At 42.9% G+C, this 24,318-nt stretch overlaps 1 protein-coding gene across 1 annotated transcript; it reads left to right on the forward strand.

Moving 5' to 3' along the window:
- Nucleotides 1-5,062: 5,062 nt before the first annotated feature.
- LOC117503971 (serine/threonine-protein kinase 33-like) lies at nucleotides 5,063-24,318 on the forward strand. The gene is made up of 6 exons (XM_034163300.1): nucleotides 5,063-5,140; nucleotides 17,891-17,978; nucleotides 23,646-23,721; nucleotides 23,814-23,926; nucleotides 24,059-24,144; nucleotides 24,229-24,318. The coding sequence occupies exons 1-6, from the start codon at nucleotides 5,126-5,128 to the stop codon at nucleotides 24,316-24,318; spliced, it is 468 nt and encodes a 155-aa protein (XP_034019191.1). The 5' UTR covers nucleotides 5,063-5,125.

A 24,318-nucleotide genomic window follows, 5' to 3' on the forward strand; every position in this document is an offset into this window, starting at 1 on the left:
ACCGGTAATAGCCGACTAGGCCTAAAAACTGGCAAATCTCTTGGTGAGTAGTAGGAGTTGTGCAGGAAAGCACAGCTTCAACTTCTGCATTTACAGGGGGTACCTGTCCATGACCAACTATTTTCCCAAGATAAGACACGGTAGCCCTGCCAAAAATCACATTTGGCTAGGTTTAGCATCAAGTTAGCTTGAGACAAACTCAAAAACCTCATATAGTGTACGAATCTGCTCGGTCCAAGTGCCTGAATAGACAACAATATCGTCCAAATGCACATTACAATGAGCTACATCACTTAAAACTGTGTGCATAAGGTGCTGGAAAGTAGCTGGTGCATTTCTCATGGCAAACGCCATTACAGTATACTGCAAGAAATGATCAGACGTCACAAAGGCAGAGATCTCCGAGGCTCTAGCTGTGAGCGGAACTTGCCAGTAGCCTTTTAACAGATCTAACTTTGTGATGTGTACTGCCGGAACAATACTGTCTATACAGTCCTCCATACGGGGTAGGGGAAAAGAATCTGGTGCTGTGACTGCATTAACTTTCCGGAAATCCGTACAAAAGTGTGGAGTCCCATCGGACTTTGGAGCAAGAAGGCAAGGGGAACTCCAAGGGCTATGACTGGGTTTTGCAAGGCCATTGTCCAAAAGATATTGGGCCTCCTTCTTTATGGCCTCACGTTTCATCGGAGGGCAACGATATGCATGCTGTTTGATAGGAGCAGTGGAACCAACATCTATGTCATGCTCAAGTACAGTAGTGCGAGAAGGAATGTCACCAAATAAAGGGTAGGACTGTAACAGAGCCAGATATCACAAAACTGATCCTCACTGAGATATGACAGATTGACACCTATACTGGACATAAACTCAGAGTTGGACAGCCGCACATTGCTGGGCCACACTAGGCTCTTCCAAGTCTCCCTCAAGCGGCACATCTGAAAACAAGAGAAATGTAAGGCACAGCCAGTAAGGACTGTGCTGGCTTCTCATCCCGCACATAAAAAGGCTTTAACATGTTTACATGACATAGACAGGTTTTTTCCTCTCTCAGGAGTAAGAATGAGATAGTTCGTATCCGATACCTTTTTGTCAATGACATAAGGACTGGCAAAACGAGCTGAGAGAGCAGAACCAAAATAGGAAGCAGCACCAACACTTTATCACCAGGCTGGAAATGTTGAACCACAGCCTTTTTATCAAAACGCCCTTCGTCAGCTTGAGAAGAAAGAGCTTCTTTAGCTAGTTTAGCGGCCCGCTGCAACCGTTCCTTATCTTAAAGACAAATTCCGACACGTCCCCTTGGGTATTGCCCTGGATAAAAATTTTTACTTGAGCATTTTCAAGGGCCATGAAGGTTATAACCGAACACAAGCTTGGCTGGACTAAAACCAGTGGATTCTTGAGTGGCATCCCTAATAGCGAATAACATAAAGGGAATGCCCTCATCCCAGTCTTTGCCAGTCTCAAAACAAAACTTACTCAACAGACTTAAGAGTCTGGTGCCATCTTTCTAGTGCACCTTGTGACTCTGGATGATAAGCACTAGACACGGAGTGGGTTACACCAAATGACTGTAATGTCTCCCCAAATGCTCGAGACAATAAGTTTGTTCCAATCAATCAAAAACAAACAATCTTGGGGAGACCAAATGTAGTAAAAAATTTAATAAGTGCTTTTATGATAGAGGAAGCAGTGATTCTTCGCAGAGGAATAGCTTCAGGAAAACGAGTGGTAACACACATCATAGTCAACAGAAATTGGTTACCAGATTTTTTGGTAAGGGGCCAACACAATCCACAATTACATGCTCAAAAGATTCACCGACAGCAGGCACAGGGTGAAGTGGTGCCAGCGGTACCACCTGGTTTGGTTTTCCCACAATCTGGCAGGTACTACAGGATTTACAGAAACGAGCCACATCAGTTTTCAGACCTGGCCAAAAGAAATGCTGTAGAACACGATTAGAAGTTTTAGTCACACCAAGATGACCAGACCACCAATCTTCATGGGCTAGAGATAGCACATGAGGTCGATAACATTTATGGACCACAATCTGGAACACTACACACCAACCATTGGAATCAGCACTGTTCCTGACCAAGGAACCCACTTGCGCATCAACACTCTCTGGTCCAGGAAGTATGGTTGCTATCAACTGGGCTCTCTAAAACAGAAAAACATTTCATTAAAGTAGAATCAGCTTTTCGAGCTTCAATAAGAGCTTCACATGTTAGTGGAAGAGACATAAGCGAGCCTGTCTGGAACTCCCCAGTGTCAACATTAATCTTTGAGTCCTTCTCAATCTTGCCAGAAGATGGCGCACAATCCCCATGCAAACAGGGGCGAGCACAGAGTCACCTAAATCAACTTCACCTTCCGGTGTTCTCTGTGCCTGGCTTATGTCAAGACGCACACTGGAAACACGCCAGGGTGATTTTGTGGCCAACCTCATCCTTTTTCAGATCCTGGAATAGGCTGACTGACAACTTCAGGAGCCAGGTAGACTTTTCCACCTGCGATGTCATTTCCCATGATAAAATCTACTCCGTCAATGGGAAATTGGTCACGAACAGCCACTGGAAATACGCCACTAACCAACTTAGACTCAAGATAGACATTATGCAGTGGAGCCGGGACATAAGTTAACCAATGCCCTTAACTACAATGCTGAGTGACAGTCAGTGTTTGAGCCAAGGGGCAACACCCCAGAAAGCATAAAAGACTGAGACCTACCCGTATCCCGCAAGACCTTAACAGGGCGCTTCTCCTCTCCTGGTACCTAACAAACGCATCAATATAAAAGACTTAAAACACTCGTCAGGAGTAACAAGTGGCGTGCAAACAGACTGAATTACGGCCGGAGGCGCAGTTTTAATTAAACGCACACCTTTAGGTTTTGGCACAAGTTGTTGTTTCTGTTTTAGGACAACATAATCAGCCACAAGGTGACCAATTTTATGACAATAAAAACACTGCTTTTGCCTTTCAGGCGTGGCACTGACTGAGAAATTAGTCTGTGGCGATTTGTCAGTTGGTTTGGAAACAGAATCATGTATAAAAGTTGCTTTGTGCATAAGCGCAAACTCATCTGCCAAAACCGCAGCCTGCTGGAGTGTAGTTACTTTCTGTTCATTAAGATAAATAATAATACGCTCAGGCAGAGAGTTTTTAAAATCTTCAATCAAAAGCAACTCACACAATGACGCATAAGTGGACACCTTACTGGTGGAACACCCCCTGTCAAATAACAAGCTCTTTTCACGGGCAAAATCCACAAAACTTTGGGGTAAAAAATTTCCTTAGCCCCCTAAAACGCTGTCAGTATGCCTCTGGGACCAATTCGTATGTGCGAAGAATAGCGCCCTTCAGTTTATCATAATTTAGGCTATCTGAAACAGACAATGACGCACACGCCTCTAACGCTTTACCGCAGTTTACATTGCAGGTAAAATAGCCCACACATCCCGTGGCCAGTGTAGTGCGACCGCAATGCGCTCAAAGCCCCAAAATATGACTCCACTGTCGCGGAAAACTGGGACAAGCTGAATGTTTTTAGTGACATCAAATGCATCATGTGGACTGACCGTGCGAGGTTCCGTAACCGAACCCCGGACCTGCAGCTCCAGCTGCCGCATTTTAAAAACCGACTCTGCTTCCAACTTTCTCAACTCCACTTTTCTAGTGGTGGCAGCTTCTACCTCGATGCGCTTTAACTCTAGTTCACGTCTGAGCTGAAACTCTCATTCTTTTTCCTCTCTTTTCACTTTTAAGACGGGCAAGCGGGTATAGAAGATGAGTGAATGAATAGTATGAATTCTGATTCAGATTATTGTCATTTAAAGAAACTAACATACAGTAGTGTTCAGAATAATAGTAGTGCTATGTGACTAAAAGATTAATCCAGGTTTTGAGTATATTTCTTATTGTTACATGGGAAACAAGTAGATTCAGGAGATTCTCACAAATCCAACAAGACCAAGCATTCATGATATGCACACTCTTAAGGCTATGAAATTGGGCTAATAGTTAAAAAAAAAAGTAGAAAAGGGGGTGTTCACAATAATAGCAGTGTGGCATTCGGTCAGTGAGTTCGTCAATTTTGTGGAACAAACAGGTGTGAATCAGGTGTCTCCTATGTAAGGATAAAGCCAGCACCTGTTGAACATGCTTTTTCTCTTTGAAAGCCTGAGGAAAATGGGATGTCCACAACATTGTTCAGAAGAACAGCGTAGTTTGATTAAAAGTTGATTGAAGAGGGGAAAACTTATACGCAGGTGCAAAAAATGATAGGCTGTTCATCTACAATGATCTCCAATGCTTTAAAATGGACAAACAAACCAGACACGTGTGAAAGAAAACGGAAAACAACCATCAAAATGGATAGAAGAATAACCAGAATGGCAAAGGCTCACCCATTGATCAGCTCCAGGATGATCAAAGACAGTCTGGAGTTACCTGTAAGTGCTGTGACAGTTAGAAGACGCCTTAGGATGGGTTAAATGCAGTAGACACATTTCATTGTGCAGGGAACATGTTCTTCTGTGCATATGACAATAAAAATTCTTTGAATCCTTTGAATCCTTGAAAATCGGTTCCAAACCAACAAAATTGATGCCTCACAGATGTGAAGAAATCATGAAAAACTGTGGTTATACAACTAAATACTAGTTTAGTGATTCATAGGATTGCTAAAAAGCAGTTTGAACATAATAGTTTTGAGTTTGTAGCATCAACAGCAGATGCTACTATTATGTGAACACCCCTTTTCTACTTTTTTTTTTTTTTTTTTTTTTTTTAGTAATAGCCCAATTTCATAGCCTTAAGAGTGTGCATATCATGAATACTTGGTCTTGTTGGATTTGTGAGAATCTACTGAATCTACTGGTACCCTGTTTCCCATGTAACAATAAGAAATATACTAAAAACCTGGATTAATCTTTTTAGTCACATAGCACTACTATTATTCTGAACACTACTCTACACTGAAATGTCTTTACACTAGTATGGAAGTCCATTATGAATTTGTAAAACCCTTCCTTCCTTCCATCTTACAGACATAGTTCATCAAGATCTGAAACTTCAGAACATTCTTGTGAAAAGGCCTCTCAGTGGAGATAAGGACATGATTGACATCAAGGTAAGAGTAAGACACAAACTGGAGAATTTCCACCAGTTATTGATTTTCTCTGTATCTGATAATATTGCCAAAATATGACCTGTCATCTTCTTTTATAGTGCACATTTAAAAATGGAAATTGTAGGTCCTGTATTGTTGATCTATGTGGCAAGGTGTAAAGATGTAGCTCCCCCCAGTAAGGCGGAGCACCAGCATTTGTTAATGCTTTAGGAGGAAATCAATGTTTCATTCAAGGGATCTTCTCATGTGTACTAGCACAAAGGACCATCTAGTTTAGGATGAAAGTTGATCTCACAACTATGTCACATTACTTCACAGGGTGCCGAACTTGATCTAGTTTTTCTTGATTAACCAGGGAGGATTCTACTGTCAGGAGTAGTCTCATCAAAATAGGTAAAAGGCAAGAAAAAAAAAATCTGACAATTGGTGGCAATGTTTCTCTTGGTAGCCATAGTAGAGAAGCTTGAATCTTTGACTGGACTGGGTTGCTTGACGCGAGGACATTTTGCTTCTAATCGCAGGAGTTTCCTCAGCCATCACAGTATGTGGATACCCATGATGGTCCCTGGATAAAGTGCAGAAGTCCCAAAGAACAAAGAGACCAGACAGACGAGACAGAGCCAAGAAGAAGAGGAGTATCTCTCCCTTATTTAGCAGGAGTAGGGGAAAAAACTGCAGAGGATCTTCAGACAGCACAAAATCCCAGTTTACTTTAAACCTGTTAACACCTTGAGACAGAAATTAGTTCACCCTAAGGATAGGATCTCTAGTTACAAACAGAGCAATGTAGTGTATTCTATCAGATGTCAGGAAAACTGTAACGAACACTACATAGGTGACACGAAGCAGACGTTGCACAAAAGGCTATACCAGCATCGCAGAGAGGGCACCGGTGGACCTCAGTCTGCAGTTCATTTCCACCTTAAAGACACTAACCACACATTTGAGGACAAGAAAGTTAAAATCTTAGCCAGAGGAAAGAAATGGTTTGAGAGGGGAGTGAAGGAAGCGTTGTATGTGAAACAGTTGAAACCCAGCCTTAACTGGGGAGGGGGGTCCGAGACACACTTTGTCCCCTGTTTACAATGGGGTACTCGGGTGAAAGCAGTTTCACTCTTTGTTCATGGTAATGAGTCATTCACGTCGCCAGGAGAGTCGTCAGGAGAGGCGTCAGGCCCATCTTAGGAGGGGCAGCTGCCCTGTCATTAGGAGGGTGCTAACTAGAGTACAATAGGTGCTAATTAGAGCAATTGTTAGTCACTGCCAATAGCAGTCTGCCTCTCAATAGGAGTGGTCTTGTTAGGTTTAAAACTCCAGCTTTTGCTGGCTTTGGTTTGATCTTCTTCTGTACAAGAGTCAAGGCAGAAGTCAGACTACCAGAGCAAGAAATTTAGCTGAGGAAGCTTCTGCGATTTGAAGCGAAACGTCCTCGCATCAAGCAACCCAGTCCAGTCGAAGATTCAAGCTTCTCAACAACCCCTGGCAATAATTATGGAATCACCGGCCTCGGAGCATGTTCATTCATTTGTTTAATTTTGTAGAAAAAAAAGCAGATCACAGACATGACACAAAACTAAAGTCATTTCAAATGGCAACTGTCTGGCTTTAAGAAACACTATAAGAAATCAGGAAAAATAATTGTGACAGTCAGTAACGGTTACTTTTTAGACCAAGCAGAGGGAAAAAATATGGACTCACTTAATTCTGAGGAATAAATTATGGAATCACCCTTTAAATTTTCATCCCCAAAACTAACACCTGCATCAAATCAGATCTGCTCGTTAGTCTGCATCTAAAAAGGAGTGATCACACCTTAGAGAGCTGTTGCACCAAGTGGACTGACATGAATCATGGCTCCAATATGAGAGATATCAGTTGAAACAAAGGAGAGGATTATCAAACTCTTAAAAGAGGGTAAATCATCACGCAGTGTTGCAAAAGATGTTGGTTGTTCACAGACAGCTGTGTCTAAACTCTGGACCAAATACAAACAACATGGGAAGGTTGTTAAAGGCAAACATACTGGTAGACCAAGGAAGACATCAAAGCGTCAAGACAGAAAACTTAAAGCAATATGTCTCAAAAATTGAAAATGCACAACAAAACAAATGAGGAATGAATGGGAGGAAACTGGAGTCAACGTCTGTGACCGAACTGTAAGAAAGCGCCCTAAAGGAAATGGGATTTACATACAGAAAAGCTAAACGAAAGCCATCATTAACACCTAAACAGAAAAAAACAAGGTTACAATGGGCTAAGGAAAAGCAGTTGTGGACTGTGGATGACTGGATGAAAGTCATATTCAGTGATGAATCTCGAATCTGCATTGGGCAAGGTGATGATGCTGGAACTTTTGTTTGGTGCCGTTCCAATGAGATTTTTAAAGATGACTGCCTGAAGAGAACATGTAAATTTCCACAGTCATTGATGATATGGGGCTGTCATTACATCATCAATAAATGCACAAGTTTACGTTGATATTTTGGACACTTTTCTTATCCCATCAATTGAAAGGATGTTTGGGGATGATGAAATCATTTTTCAAGATGATAATGCATCTTGCCATAGAGCAAAACTGTGAAAACATCCTTGCAAAAGACACATAGGGTCAATGTCATGGCCTGCAAATAGTCCGGATCTTAATCCAATTGAAAATCTTTGGTGGAAGTTGAAGAAAATGGTCCATGATAAGGCTCCAACCTGCAAAGCTGATCTGGCAGAGGTGGTGCAACAAAATACTAGTGATGTGTTGGAGCGTTCTTTTGTTTTTCATGATTCCATATTCCATAATTTTTTCCTCAGAATTGAGTGAGTCCATATTTTTTTCCCTCTGCTGGTCTAAAAAAGTAACAGTACTGACTGCCACAATTATTTTTCTTGATTTCTTATAGTGTTTCTTAAAGCCAGAAAGTTGCCTTTTGAAATGACTTTAGTTTTGTGTCATGTCTGTGATCTGCTTTTTTTCTACAAATTAAACAACTGAATGAACAGTCCGAGGCCGGTGATTCCATAATTTTTGCCAGGGGTTTATGGAAACCACCTGGACAACTGAGAGCCTTCACAGAAACATTGTCTTGGTAGCATTGATAATATACTAAGAGTTTCCGTGTATCCTCTGACCTTACGCTATAGTGAGGAAAATAAGTATTTGAACACCCTACGGTTTTGCATGTTCTCCCACTTAGAAATCATGGTCTGAAATTTTCATCTTAGGTGCATGTCCACTGACATAATCAAAAAAAAAAAAACAGAAATCACAATGTATGATTTTTTTTTTATAATTTACTGCTGCAAATAAGTATTTGAACACCTACCAACCAGCAAGAATTCTACCTCACACAGACCTGTTCGTTTTTCTTTAAGAAGCCCTCTTATTCTGCACTCTTTACCTGTATTAATTGCACCTGTTTGAATTTGTTACCTGTATAAAGACACCTGTTCACACACTCAATCAATCAAACTCCAAACCTGTCCACCATAGCCAAGACCAAAGAGCTGTCTAAAGACACCAGGGACAAAACTGTAGACCTGCAGAAGGCTGGGATGGGCTACAGGGCAACAGGCAAGCCGCTTGGTAGAAGACAACAACTGCTATGATTATTTATTAGAAAGAGGAACAAACACAAGATGGCTGTCATCTCCCTCGGTCTGGGATTCCATGCAAGATCTCACTTTGTGGGGTAAGGATGATTCTGAGAAAGCTCAGAACTACACAGGAGGATGTGGTCAGTGACTTGAAGAGAGCTGGGACCACAATCACAAAGATTACATTAGTAACACATGATGCTGTCATGGTTAAAATCTTGCAGGGCAGCAAGGTCCCCCTGCCCAAGCCAGCACATGTCCAGGCCTGTTTGAATTTCACCAGTGACCATCTGGATGTCCAGAGGAGGCATGGGAGAGGGTCATGTGGTCAGATGAGACCAGAATATAGCTTTTTTTTTTGGAATCAACTCCACTTACCATGTTTAGAGGATGAGAACAACCCCAAGAAAACCGTCCCAACCGTGAAGCATGGGGGTGGAAACATCATACTCTGGGGGTGCTCTTCTTGCAAAGGGGACAGGACAACTGCACCGTATGAAGGGAGGATGGATGGGGTCCTGTATTGTGAGATTTTGGCAAACAACCTCCTTCCCTCAGTAAGAGCATTGAAGATAGGTCATGGCTGGGTCTTCCAGCATGACAATGACCCCAAACACACAGCCAGGGCAACTAAGGAGGGGCTCCATAAGAAGCATTTCAAGGTCCTGGAGTGGTCTGGCCAGTCTCCAGACCTGAACTCAATAGAAAATCTTTGGAGGGAGCTGAAACTCCAAACCTGAAAGATCTAGAGAAGATCTGTATGGAAGAGTAGACCAAAATCCCTGCTGCAGTGTGTGAAAACTTGGTCAAGAACTACAGGAAACGTTTGACCCCTGTAATTGCAAACAAAGGCTAATGTTCCAAATATTAACATTGATTTTCACAGGTGTTCAAATACTTATTTGCAGCAGTAACATACAAATAAATTATTAAAAAAAATCATACATTGTGATTTCTGATTTTTTTTTTTTTTTGATTATGTCTCTCACAGTGGACATGCATCTAAGATGAAAATTTCAGACCCCTCCATGATTTCTAAGTGGGAGAACTCGCAAAATCACAAGGTGTTCAAATACTATTTTCCTCACTGTTCTTATATTTATATGAGAAATGGACTTATTGGAGATATATTTTAGTATACATAAGTATATTATTTGATTTTTCTTTGCTAAGCAGCTGCAAAATGCTTTAGAGCATTGCCTTGAAAGAAAATATACATAGTTGTATGTCATTTATGATATACAACATTATAGAATGACATGATGAATTACGTAGGAGTTGGAAGAAATAGGGATTTTCATTGGGATATTTGGAAAAACAGATTTTTGGAAAAAAAGACATTAACTTATACAATACAGTTTAGCAGTTCTACTTTAACTTTTCAAACAGGCTTGAGTTCATATACTGTTACAGTTTGAACATACAATGCATGCACAGTTATTAGGCAAGTTGTATTTCTGAGAATTAATTTCATTGTTTATCAAATACAGTGTATTTTGTTAATCCAAAATGTTAATAAACCTCTATCATAGATGTTTAACAAAGAAAAAGTGAGGTTTGGCTTTATTTGGGGAATATCTATGTGTGTGTGCACAGTTATTAACTGTTTGTGTGCATGAAAATTCAGTAAGGTATATCTTCTGTTATACATACCAATTCTAATGTAGCACTCTACTAGTGTATATTAAAGTATATATTAAAATATCTAAAAAAGAAAGAATAGTAGAGCCACTTAGGTGCCTGGTCTTGAGAACCAGGGATGGTAGGTTTAAAAGCTTTTTTTATCCCATGGGAACTCTCCCTACTCACCTAAGCTGCTCAAGAATATGGACAGCATGTATATAAGTGATATTTACACAATGAGGGGAGTAAACAACCTATACAAGAAATATAGTTACTACATAATATTATTGGAGTAAGCTACTAAAACCTAAATATTCATACAGGAGAAGATTGTAGTATATGTCTACCTAGTCTGTAGACTTGTTGTAAATCTAATTATAGCTAGTCGGCTAAGCTATAAATATGGTTACTTTATTATAGAAACAGAAGCTATGATGTAATATGTTTTAGGTATCTAGCTAAAGTTCACCCTGCTAGCTTACTATAGGAAGACAAAATCTATACTACATGCTTTTGCATAATTATTATGCAATGAAATAAAAACAAAAATTTTCCCATCTCACTTTACTATCATTTATTAAAGTATAATAAATAAACAACACAAAATGAACAAATTTCAAAAATATTCAGTGATCAATATAGCCATCCTTCTGCCATGAGCCTTCCATCCATGGATTCTTTCAGTTTCTTGATCTATTGATGATCAACCTTTCATGCAGCAGCAACCACAGCCTCCCAAATGCTGCTGAAAGAAGTTATTTTCCATCACCGTAAATCTCACATATAGAAGGTCCACAAGTTCTTAACAGGGTTTAAATCAGGTGAGGAAGGGGGTCATGTCATCATTCTGTCATTTTTGAGGCCTTTGCTGGCTGGCCAAGCAGTAAAGTACTTGGATGCATGTGGAGCAAGGACTGCCAATGAATCATCAGAATCTATGTATTCGCTCAAAGACATTTCCCAATGCAGTATCAGTACAAGCAGCCACATATTGATACATTTATGCAGTGATTTGTTGATCCATAGTGAAGTGAGCCTCGTCTTTCACCCTGACAAAAATGTCCCCACAGAATGCTGCTTCAGGCACCTCTCTACCTGTAGTCACAGCTGCCCTACTGGGGGGCAACACGCTAACAGGTGGCATGTAGCCACTTGTGGAGGTCGGGGTTTGCCTGTTTTTTCTCCTACAGGAGCGGTGAATCCTAATTGTCCTTTGGCGGTTGCCTGCTGATGTAAATCATGGAGCTGGTGCTTCTCCTGCAATACTTTAGCATCACAGTTCATGCAGCGAACAAAGTCCCCTTCTTGTTCAAAGAAAGCAGCCCCACACAGCTCCAGCCTTAGCTACAAATAATGGCTGCTGACTGGTATCTGATTTAAAAAAAAATGGGACCAATTAAACTACTTCAGTGCAGAATCTGACAACATAAAAGAACATTAGGATATATGCTGAATTTATTTGTTAAAGTTTAGTCTACTTAAAAAAGTTTAGTCTTCTTCTTTTGCATTGTATGGCTCATGGTAATGTACTAAAGGTGCAGTACTGCCATCTCCAATACCAATTGCAAATTGCAGGCATACTCAATATTGCACTGGACCGTAGTATAATACTACTACTACTACTACTACTACTACTACTACTACTACTACTACTAATAATAAGAAGAAGAAGAAGAAAGCATGATGTCACCCCACCCCCGTCACCTGAAGGCACAGGATCGCCTCCCTCTGACTACTGTTTGTGCGTATGCACCGAACAGCATTTTGGAGTATTTGGCCTTCTTGGAGTCCCTGAATGGAGTAATGTATGGCGCTCCAGTGGGGGACTCCGTTGTTCTGCTGGGGGACTTCAACGTACACTTGGGCAATGGCAGAGACACTTGGAGAGGCGCGAGTGAGAGGAACGGGCTCCCCGATCTAAACCCCAATGGTCGTTTGTTATTGGACTTCTGTGCTAGTCATGGACTGTCCATAACAAACACCATGTTCGAACATCAGGTTGCTCAGTGTACGTGTACAGTGTAAGTGTACGTGGTACCAGAGCACCCTAGGCCGACCGAAGATTGATGATTGATTTTGTGATCATATCATCTGACCTGAGGCCACATGTTCTGGACACTTGGGTGAAGAGAGGGGCAGAGCTGTCGACTGATCACGATCTGGTGGTGAGTTGGATAAGAGGTGGGGGAGGACTTTGGGCGGACCTGGTAAGCCCAAATGGATAGTGCGGGTGAATTGGGAACATCTAGTGGAGCCCACTGTTCAACAGATCTTCAACTCACACCTCCAATGGAGCTTTTGTAGCATCCCTGTGGAGGTTGGGAGCATTGAACCAGAAAGGGCCATGTTCAAAACTTCCATTGCTGAAGCTGCAGCGGGGAGCTGTGGCCTGAAGGTCTTGGGTGCCTCAAGGGGTGGCAACCCTCAAACACCAATGCTCAGGGAAGCCGTCCGACTGAAGAAGGAGTCCTTCTGAGACGTTATCTTGGAGGACTCTGGAGGCAGTTGCAAGGTCATGACAGACCTGAAGAGGCCCGAAGGGCGGCAGCCTCTGCTGTGCAGGATGTAAAGCAGCGGATGTGGGAGGAGTTTTGAGCAACCATGGAGAAGTACTTTCTGTCTGCACCAAGGTGCTTCTGGCAGACCGTGAGGCACCTTAGGAAGGGAAAATGGGGAACCATCAAAGCTGTCTACAGTAACGATGGGTCTCTGTTGACCTCAACTGAGGATGCAATCCACCACTGGAAGAAACACTTTGAGGAACTCCTGTATCAGACCGGAGCACCCTCTATAGTAGAGGCAGAACAAGAAGCTGATGGAGGATTATCATCAGTTTCCCTGGTGGAAGTCACTGAGGCAGTCAAACATCTCTGCAGTGGCAAGGCCCCGGGGGTTGATGAGAACCGTCCAGAAATGCTGAAGGCTCTGGGTGTGGAGGATCTGTCTTGGATGACACGTCTCTTCAACATTGCGTTGAGGTCTGGGACATTGACTAAGGAGTGGCAAACTGGGGTGGTGGTCACCATATTTAAAAAAGGGACCAGAGAGTGTGTGCCAACTACAGGGGCATCACACTACTCAACCTCCCGGGTAAAGTCAGGGTGCTGGAAAGGAGGGTTTGGCCAATAGTCGAACCTCTGATTGAAGAGGAACAATACACGCTCCATCCTGGTCCAGCCAGGACTGACCAGCTCTTTACTCTCACAAGGATCCTGGAGGTTGTCTGGGTGTATGCCCACCCAGTCTACATGTGTTTTGTGGACTTGGAGAAGGCGTATGATCGAGTACCCTGGGAGATACTGTGGGAGGTGCTGCGGGAGTATAGAGTGAGGGGGGTCCCTTCTCATGGCCATCCAGTCTCCGTACTCACAAAGCGAGAGCTGTGTTCGGGTGCTCGGCAGTAAGTCGGACTTGTTTCCGGTGGGGGTTGGCCTCTGCCAGGGCTGCGCCTTGTCAACAATGCTGTTTGTGATATTCATAGACAGGATATTGAGGTGCAGTCAAGGGGAGGAGGGTTTCCAGTTTGGTGGGTTCAGGGTTTCATCACTACTTTTTGCAGATGATGTGGTCCTTTTGGCTTCATCGGCCTGTGACCTCCAACACTCAGTGGTTCGGTTCGCAGCTGAGTGTGAAGCGGCTGGGATGAGGATCAGCAGCTCTAAAACTGAGGCCATGGCTCTCAGCAGGAAACCGACGGATTACCTACTCCGGGTAGGAAATGCGTTCTTGCCCCAAGTGAAGGTGTTCAAGTACCTCGGGGTCTTGTTCATGAGTGAGGGGACAACAGAGTGTGAGATTGTCCAGAGATCAGCGCAGCAGGGGTGATATTGCATTCGCTCTACCGTACTGTTGTGACAAAAAGGGAGCTGAGCCAAAAGGCGAAGTTCTTGATCTACTGGTCAGTTTTCGTTCATACTCTCACCTATGGTCATGAGGGTTGGGTCATGACCGAAAGAACTAGATTGTGGGCACAAGCGGCCGAAGTGGGCTTCCTTAGGAGGGTGGCTGGTGTCTCCCTTAGAGATAGGGTGAGAAGGGGAGCTTGGAGTAGAGCCGCTGCTCCTTCACGTTGAAAGGAGCCAGCTGAGATGGTTTGGGCATCTGGCAAGGATGCCCCCTGGGTGCCTCCCTAGGGAGGTGTTCCATGCACATCCATCTGGGAGCAGACCCCAGGGAAGACCCAGGACTAGGTGAAGAGATTAAATCTCCTCACTGGCCTGGGAAGGCCTTGGGATCCATCAGTCACAGGTGGTCAATGTGGCCCAGAAAAAGGAAGTCTGGTGTCCCCTGCTGGAGCTGTTGCCCCCGTGACCCGATCCCAGATAAGCGGTTGAAGATGAGTGAACAATAAAGTTTTGTAGTATTATTATAAAAGCACAACCTGTTTATTTGATCCTATAGCAACAAAACTGTTTAAGGACCTGTGGTCCACTCTTGGGCCGACTGTGCTGGAAATTATTCATCTTTCTTTCACTTCTGGATCTGTTCCTAAATGTTTAAAATCTGCAGTGATTAAACCATTACTTAAGAAACCTAATCTTGACCCTAGTGTATTGAAAAACTATCAGCTGATATCAAATCTATCATTTTTCTCTAAAATTCTGGAAAAAGTGGTGTCACGGCAGCTCATAGACTATCTTTCTGAGAATAATCTCTTTGAGCCACTGCAGTCTGCTTTTAGAAAATATCATTCCACAGAGACAGCTCTCACTAAAGTGGTGAATGATCTTCTGCTTACAATGGATTCGGACACCACTACAGTTCTGTTGCTGTTAGATCTCAGTGCTGCATTTGATACAGTGGATCATCATATTCTACTTGATAGGCTGGAAAATCATTTTGGGATTACTGGGAGTTCCCTTGCATGGCTGACGTCATACTTGACCAGTCGTTTTCACTGTGTTTTGTACAGTAACACTACCTCTAACCTCAGTGACATGAAATTTGGGGTTCCACAGGGGTCTGTCTTAGGCCCCCTGCTTTTCTCCCTTTATATAGCACCCCTTGGGCACATATTGCAGCGTTTTGGGATTACCTTTCACTGCTATGCAGATGATACTCAATTATACATGCCAATAACTGCTGGTAATCTCGTTCACATAAAATCCTTAGAAGATTACCTTGCAGCAGTGAGAAGGTGGATGTCTAGAAACTTCCTACTTTTAAACTCTGATAAGACTGAAATGATGGTTCTTGGTCCAGTGAGACATCGGCATCAATTTGACCAGTTAACGCTCAGCCTTGGCTCGTGTGTCATACATCACACTGACAAAGTGAGGAACCTAGGGGTAACTTTTGATCCTTCGTTGTCCTTTGGCCTCCACATTATAAATATTACTAGGACTGCTTTCTTCCCCCTGCGAAATACAGCGAAGATTCGTCCCATCCTGTCTATGGCTGATGCTGAGACCCTGATCCACTCACACATTTATCTCTTCTAGATTGGACTACTGCAATGTTCTATTTTCTGGTTTACCGCCGTCTAGCATTAGGGGTCTCCAATTGGTTCAAAATGCTGCAGCCAGACTTTTGACACGAAGCAGAAAGTACAACCACATTATACCCATTTTGGCATCCCTTCACTGGCTTCCTGTCCCAGTGAGATCAGATTTTAAGGTTCTGCTACCAACCTATAAAATTATTCATGGACTGGCACCTCCCTACCTAGCTGACCTAATTAAACCTTACGTACCAGCCTGGGCTTTACGTTCTCAGGGTGCAGGACTACTTTGTGTCCCTAAGGTGAATAAGAAGTCTGCGGGTCACAGAGCTTTCTCTTATCGTGCCCCTGTTCTGTGGAATGATCTCCCTGCGTCAATAAAACCGTCAGATTCTGTGGAGATTTTCAAGTCCAGACTTAAGACGCACTTATTTTCCCTTTCATATGGCTAGCATACTGGTACAGTTTTGTTTTATGCTTTTTACTCTTTTAATTCATTTATTAGTAATTGGAGCGGGTTGCGGCCTCAACTTTACCTAAATTCTGGGTCTTTTAGTCAAGTTTAGGGCTAGTGGCCGGCGATCACCTTAGTATTTCTCTGTTTTTCTTGTTGTTTAATGCTGGCAAATTATACAGTATTTTTTGTCTTTCTAATGCCTGATTCGGTTTTTTTCTGTTTAAGGTGCAGCTCCATCCAGAGATGGGAGTTGTATTTGTGTTGGGTTGGTAAGGTTAGACCTTACCTGTGTGAAGTGCTTTGAGGCAACTCTGTTGTGATTTGGCGCTATATAAATTAAAATAAATTGAAAATTAAAAATTGAAATTATTATAGGAAAAAACAATAAACCAGATTCTAGTGAATACATAAGGAATATAAATGAAATATTGATATATTGCTATAACAAATTGGATGTTAATGACAGTGGAGCATTGTCCTGCATTAAAACCATGGCCTTCTTGAATGATACAAACTTTTTCCCATCCCACTGCTTGAAGAAAGTATCTTCTAAACCTGGCATTAGGCTTGGGAGTTGATTTTAAGTCCAACCAGAAAAGGTCTAAACCGCTCATCCTTGATAATAGCAGCCCATACCATTACCACTCCTCCACCTTGGTGGTGTCTCACTTGAAGTTGTGTCCATTAGTGATCGAGCCACATGCCCACCCATCTGGTCTCTCAAGAGGGCATCCTTATTTATTTATGTCCGTAAAACCTTTGAAAAATCTCTCCAGATATTTCTTGGCCCAATCTTGAAGTTTCAACTTGTGAACTTGTTCAATGGTGGTCATGTTTCAGCCTTCCTTATCTTGGCCTGTTTCTGAGCACTGAAGTTCTTCTACTTCTCTCCAGGTAGGTTGCAGTTCAGGAATATGGTGACACAATTCCTAAACTTTTTTTTTTTTTTTAGTTTCATCTTCTCTGCGGTTTTCTTATGACCCTGTTGACAATTTGCAACAAAATATTTGACTGTTCGGTGATCTTGCCTCAGTAGCTTACCTGTTGTATTTCTAAGGTGTTGCAACCCCCTAAATTAATTTTTCAAATTTGACTTTTCAGTGTCTATTAAAGCTCCTTTTTGGCCCATTTTACCTGATGTTAAAACAAACAAACAAAAAACCTGCCTCATCATTATGCACACAGTCATGTTGGGTGTGAACCACTTTGGGCCACATGCTCCCTCATTACACAAATACATATTACCTAAGAATGCTTAAATCAGTAAGCATTTGGGTTTGTATGGCTTGAAGATAGAAACTATGCAGAGAAATCATGATAAGTTCAGATTATTCACTTGTCTTAATAACTGTGAACATAGTATATAATACGTAGTATCGACTGATTGTACAGTACCTGCCAGGACTGCAATGCACACTACAGTACCAATTTGGCACAATGTATTGATCCTTTGGGACAGATGTCTTGGGGATTTTTTTTTTTAGTTTATAATTTTTTATGAGGGGTGATTTATAATGTCACCCTTTTATATCAAACGGCTTAGGTTAAAAATAAGATTGCCTGTAAAAGCAAAATATTTTGTGCTCTGTTGGTATGTGTAAATCATCATTGTGTGTCTTGTATATCTTTGTTTTTTTCTACCTAGGTGTCAGACTTTGGCTTATCAGAAAAGATGGGTGGTACTGGGATTGAGAATATGCTGTCAGGCACCCGTGGAACTCTTATGTACATGGGTAAGAAACTAAATTGTATTTTTATTGCATATTACTATTATTATTATTATTATTACTACATGTAATAATAATAATAATAGTAATAATAATGATGATGATGACAATAATAATAATTTTATTTATAAAGCACATTCAGAAAATTCAAAGTGATGTACAGCAAAACCATAAAACAATACACAAAAGGCATATTAACCATCATGTTCTGAAGTTCCAGAACACACACAAAAAATGGCTCTCTACGAATACAGGGCACATCCTGGCACATAAGGCTTGAATAACTCAGCCAGATCAGAGGGTGCACAGCCACTCGTTATCTTTAAACCCAACAACGGAACCTTACAGTCTGCCATCATGTGAACTTGTAACCAGGAAGATATCTTAACACAGAGAAGATATGATCACTGTTATAGGGGAGAGGAGGAGGACTCTCATCTTAATGTCTTAATTTCTCAAACTACTCAGTGCAGTTTTGTATTTGAGTGTCTTGAGGATAGGAGCCTATCCCAGCATATATTGTTGGAGAGGCCAATGCCTCTTCCACTTTCAAAAAACGAATGTAACTGAATGGACACCATTGTTTCCCTTCAAACAGAACACCATGGAAAAAGTTTACAATCCTGTAATTATTGAAGTGTTAAAGAGGAAATCAGTAATGGCTGGGAGGATGAGCTGATGACTCACAAACATGACAAACAAATAGATACATAAACATCTGTCATGGAGGCAGACAGAAAATGGAGCACGGGGGAAATTAAGAAACACCCACAGAAAAAAGGAAACCTGACAGTAAAGTCAGCAAGTCATTCTTTTATTCATTTTCCATATCCTCTTACTCCAATGAAGATAGAATTAAAAGATACAATAAAATGGAAGGAACAAAGCCCACCACAAAAATAAATAAATAATAACTGCAAACTAGCTGCTAAAGCACATTCTCCCTCCTGCTCCTCCCAGCAGAGGCCTCGTTAAACAGCCTGATGGCACACGGAACAAGTGAGTTCCTCAGTCTCTGTGTAGAACATCTCAATGAGAGAAATCTCAAGCTTACTGAGCTTCTCTGGATGGAGAAGACAGAGTTCAGAGGGTGACTCTCATTAGACAGGATGGCATGGGTCTTTGTTCGTGTTCAGTGCTCCACCACTGTCTCCACAGAGTCCAAGCCCAGACCCACTACAGAACCGGCCCTCTTAATGAGCCGGTTCAGTCGATGAATGTCCTTCTTAAAAGCACTGCCCTCCAACACACCGCGGCATAAAAAGAACACTGGACACAATAGCCAGATAAAACAGGTGCACTAACTTAGGGCAGACTCTGAACGAGGCCAGCCTTCTGAGAAGATACATTCTGCTCTGGCCCTTCTTATAAACAGCGTCCATGTTGGCTGCCCAGTTCAGCTTATTGTCCAGATGTAGTCCCAGGTACTTATACGTGGAGACCACCTCCACCTCCATTCCACCGATGTTAATGGGCTGCAGAGAGGGTGGCGTCTGGCGAAAGTCCAACACCATCTCCTTTGTTTAAGTGGTGTTCAGCTGGAGCGTATTCAGCCGGCACCACTGCACAAAGTCCTTCACCAGGCCTCTGTACTCCCTCTCGTCCCCCTCCCGAATACATGCCACAATTGCAGTGTCATCTGAGAACTTCTGCATGTGACATGTATTGGAGTTGTAACGAAAGTCCATGGTGTAGAGGGTGAAGAGGAGAGGAGAGAGCACTGTGCCCTTGAAGTGCTCCAGTACTGCAAGTCAGAGTTGAAGAACTGCAGTCCCCCACCCGGACAAACTGCGGCCTATTGGTAAGGTAGTCCGAGATCCAGCTCACTAAATGGGGGTCCACAGCCATGATGTTGAGTTTATCCTGGAGAAGGCTGGGGTAGATGGTATTAAAAGCACTGGAGAAGTCAAAAAATAGCATTCTCACAGTGCATCCCCTCCCATCCAGGTACTTAAGAGTACGATGTAGGAGATAGAGGACCACATCCTCAACACCCACCCTCTCCCGGTAGGCAAATTGGAGAGGATCCCTCACTGCCTGCACCTGGGGCTGCATGAACTGCAGAACCAGTCGCTCCAATGTTTTCATCACGTGTGACGTGAGAGCGACTGGCCTGTAGTCATTGAGCTCCCGAGGGCGACTGATCTTGGGAACTGGCACAATACAGGATGTTTTCCATAGTAAGGGAACCTTCTCCGGCCGCAGACTCAGGTTGAAGACCCGTTGCAGCGGTTCTCCCAGCTCCACAGCACAGGCCTTCAAGAGCCTCGGACAAACCATAGCGAGCAAGTCTCTTTTTTAAAAATGTCTGCCAGTCCAGAGGTAGTTCTCCCAGTCTTCTCATGACATTGGACATTGAAGAGCAATCTCATCTGTCACAATCCATCAATATTCAGGTGTACCTGACAGTATTCCCTTCATAGACCAGCAGTTTTCCACTCATGCTAGAAACAGTTTCAGCTAGGTTTTGCCTACCCTTTCTTAGATCCTTTTCCTCAAGCCAGGCTTGGGATGGCAGTTCCTTGGTGAGTGCCTGGTAGCCAGGACTTAAACCCTGATGCCCAGTGAGGCTTATCTAAAGTCGCAAAACGGAGATATAGGCTCTCCTCCCACAAGAATAGCCACAGGGTTTGTGTCCAGTTTTTATCAGCCAATGGGTTGGGAAGGATCCTTGGTATGTTCATACCCTGCTCTCAAAGCAAGTTGATATTTGGGGATCACCTTGGCTGTAAGAATGTCACTGTCAGGATAAGAGAACCTCTCAGCAGGTTTAATACTTCTACCACATGCAGATATACTGCTGATGGCCAGTCCAGGAAGTCAGTGAAGGGCTGGATCTAAGGCCCAAACCCAATACCCTCATTTTGCCCACTTCACCCTTTCCCTTCATTTGGCACATTTAAGGGTGAAGTTGTTGGGTGAACGGAGAGTATTGGGATTGGGCCTAAGTCTTGACCCAGAATGATCACAAACTCAGAACCACTGACTCCATCATCTTCTCCATTGGTGCAACTGGGGCCTCCAGTGGTTCAACCACAAAGTCAAAGTTAGTGAAACAACACAGTCACTGGACTCCGCAACCTGACTCTCACTCTCAGGGTTGGCTCTCACTGCGGTATTGTATCACTTCCTGTTCCGGAGCACAGCGGTGTTTTGCTGTATCTGTCAGCTGTTAATCTGCGCGGTTAGATTGATCTAGTTACCTAGATAACGATTTGTTTCACAGTGTAATCTTCACGTGCCTTAACTAAAGCACTCCCTCTGCTGAATCACCTCTAAATTATTTACACATTATTCACTTTGTGTGTTTTTAGGAATCCGCTAGCTTAGCGCAGCTACTAGCTCTTAGCCGGTTTAGCATGGCGGCTTCTCCTGTCTCTCCCGCACTTTTCTGCTCTGGGTGTGAAATGTTTAGTTATTCCTCGGCCTCCTTTATCAGTAATGGTACTTGTAATAAGTGTAGCTTATTCGTAGCTTTGGAGGCCAGGCTGGGCGAATTGGAGACTCGGAATCGGAGATTCTACAGCTAGCCAGGCCCCTGTAGTCGGTGCGGACCAAGGTAGCTTAGCCGCCGTTAGTTTCCCTCTGGCAGATCCCGAGCAGCCGGGAAAGCAGGCCGACTGGGTGACTGTGAGGAGGAAGCGTAGCCCTAAACAGAAGCCCCATGTACACCGCCAACCCGTTCACATTTCTAACCATTTTTCCCCACTCGACGACACACCCGCCGAGGATCAAACTCTGGTTATTGGCGACTCTGTTTTGAGAAATGTGAAGTTAGCGACACCAGCAACCATAGTCAATTGTCTTCCGGGGGCCAGAGCAGGCGACATTGAAGGAAATTTGAAACTGCTTGCTAAGGCTAAGTGTAAATTTGGTAAGATTGTAATTCACGTCGGCAGTAATGACACCCGGTTACGCCAATCGGAGGTCACTAAAATTAACATTGAATCGGTGTGTAACTTTGCAAAAACAATGTCGGACTCTGTAGTTTTCTCTGGGCCCCTCCCCAATCGGAAATCAGAAATTTGTAGAAGAGACGGCATCCATCCCACTTGGATGGAGCAGCTCTCATTTCTAGAAATCTGGCCAATTTTCTTAAATCCTCCAAACCGTGACTATCCAGGGTTGGGACCAGGAAGCAGAGTTGTAGTCTTACACACCTCTCTGCAGCGTCTCTCCCCCTGCCATCCCCTCATTACCCCATCCCCGTAGAGACGGTGCCTGCTCCCAGACCACCAATAACCAGCAAAAATCTATTTAAGCATAAAAATTCAAAAAGAAAAAATAATATAGCACCTTCAACTGCACCACAGACTAAAACAGTTAAATGTGGTCTATTAAACATTAGGTCTCTCTCTTCTAAGTCCCTGTTAGTAAATGATATAATAATTGATCAACATATTGATTTATTCTGTCTTACAGAAACCTGGTTACAGCAGGATGAATATGTTAATTTAAATGAGTCAACACCCCCGAGTCACATTAACTGCCAGAATGCTCGTAGCACGGGCCGAGGCGGAGGATTAGCAGAAATCTTCCATTCCAGCTTATTAATTAATCAAAAACCCAGACAGAGCTTTAATTCATTTGAAAGCTTGTCTCTTAGTCTTGTCCATCCAAATTGGAAGTCCCAAAAACCAGTTTTATTTGTTGTTATCTATCGTCCTCCTGGTCGTTACTGTGAGTTTCTCTGTGAATTTTCAGACCTTTTGTCTGACTTAATGCTTAGCTCAGATAAGATAATTATAGTGGGACCTGTGGAACCAGCTCCCAATTCGGATCAGGGAGACAGACACCCTCTCTACTTTTAAGATTAGGCTTAAAACTTTCCTTTTTTGCTAAAGCTTATAGTTAGGGCTGGATCAGGTGACCCTGAACCATCCCTTAGTTATGCTGCTATAGACTTAGACTGCTGGGGGGTTCCCATGATGCACTGAGTGTTTCTTTCTCTTTTTGCTCTGTATACACCACTCTGCATTTAATCATTAGTGATTGATCTCTGCTCCCCTCCACAGCATGTCTTTTTCCTGGTTCTCTCCCTCAGCCCCAACCAGTCCCAGCAGAAGACTGCCCCTCCCTGAGCCTGGTTCTGCTGGAGGTTTCTTCCTGTTAAAAGGGAGTTTTTCCTTCCCACTGTCGCCAAGTGCTTGCTCACAGGGGGTCGTTTTGACTGTTGGGGTTTTTACGTAATTATTGTATGGCCTTGCCTTACAATATAAAGCGCCTTGGGGCAACTGTTTGTTGTGATTTGGCGCTATATAAATAAAATTGATTGATTGATTGACTGACCAAACACCCGGTCCATGCAAACACTGAGCACAGGAGGAGCCACAACACATCACTCACAGTGGCAAGAATTGACTGTGAATAAGTCAGAGACTACACCTCCACTCCACGCAGCAATGAATGCCAGTCTATGTCAGTCAGCCAGCTAAGATGTGCAGGAAGTTAGTCAGGATCCCCTGAATTTTCAGGTTGTGCCATAAAGAAGCCTGATCAATCAAATGAAAGGCTTTGTGATTATCAACATAAGCCACAAAGAAGCCCTGCTGATATTGATGTGTTCAGTGGGGCAGAATGGGGTTGATGGCTGACAAGAAAAAAAAAAAAACAATATGTGGCTCACTTCTAAATATCCATGACAAATGAAACAATATGTTTGTGGTTTTTCAGCACCTGAAAAGATGAAAGAACAGCCTTTCAGCAAGCAGTGTGATTTGTGGAGCATAGGAGTCATTATGTACATGTTGTAAGTGGACAAACTTCCCAAACTAATGCATGTGTTGTGGTTTTATTTCAATACTGGACAGAAATCGGAGTCTGTCCTGTCTGTCCCTATAGACTATGTGGGGAGCCACCGTATCGATCCACTCAAAAGGAACCGCTACTTAAGGAGATAAGTGAGCAAAAAGTCAAATTTACTCATTCCATCTGGAACACAGTCAGTGATGAAGGTGACACTCATTCTTAAATAAATGTACTTATGTATATTGAATGTCAGCATTATATCTCCATGCACAAGAGGAGCTAGAGATGGAGATTGTTTTGTCTGGATTATTGTAACTAATTTGATCCTGTATCAACAGCAAAAAATATTTTGACTTCCCTTCTGAAGGAAGACCCTGGGGACCGCTTATCAGCTGGTCAGCTACTGGACAGCCCATGGATTACAGTAAGGCTCATTGTTTTAGCTTCATTCGTGAAATTCAATGGATGAGTACCAGAAAGATCTCTTATCGGGCACTTTGTCCACCAGGGTGAGAATCGTATGTTGGCAATGCAGCCCAATTCAGTGGTGATGATGAACCAGGAGCTCTTTTATCTTTCTATCTTTTGCCTCCTCTAG

The sequence above is a fragment of the Thalassophryne amazonica genome, chromosome 2, assembly GCF_902500255.1.
Source record: "Thalassophryne amazonica chromosome 2, fThaAma1.1, whole genome shotgun sequence".
NCBI classification, from domain to species: domain Eukaryota; kingdom Metazoa; phylum Chordata; class Actinopteri; order Batrachoidiformes; family Batrachoididae; genus Thalassophryne; species Thalassophryne amazonica.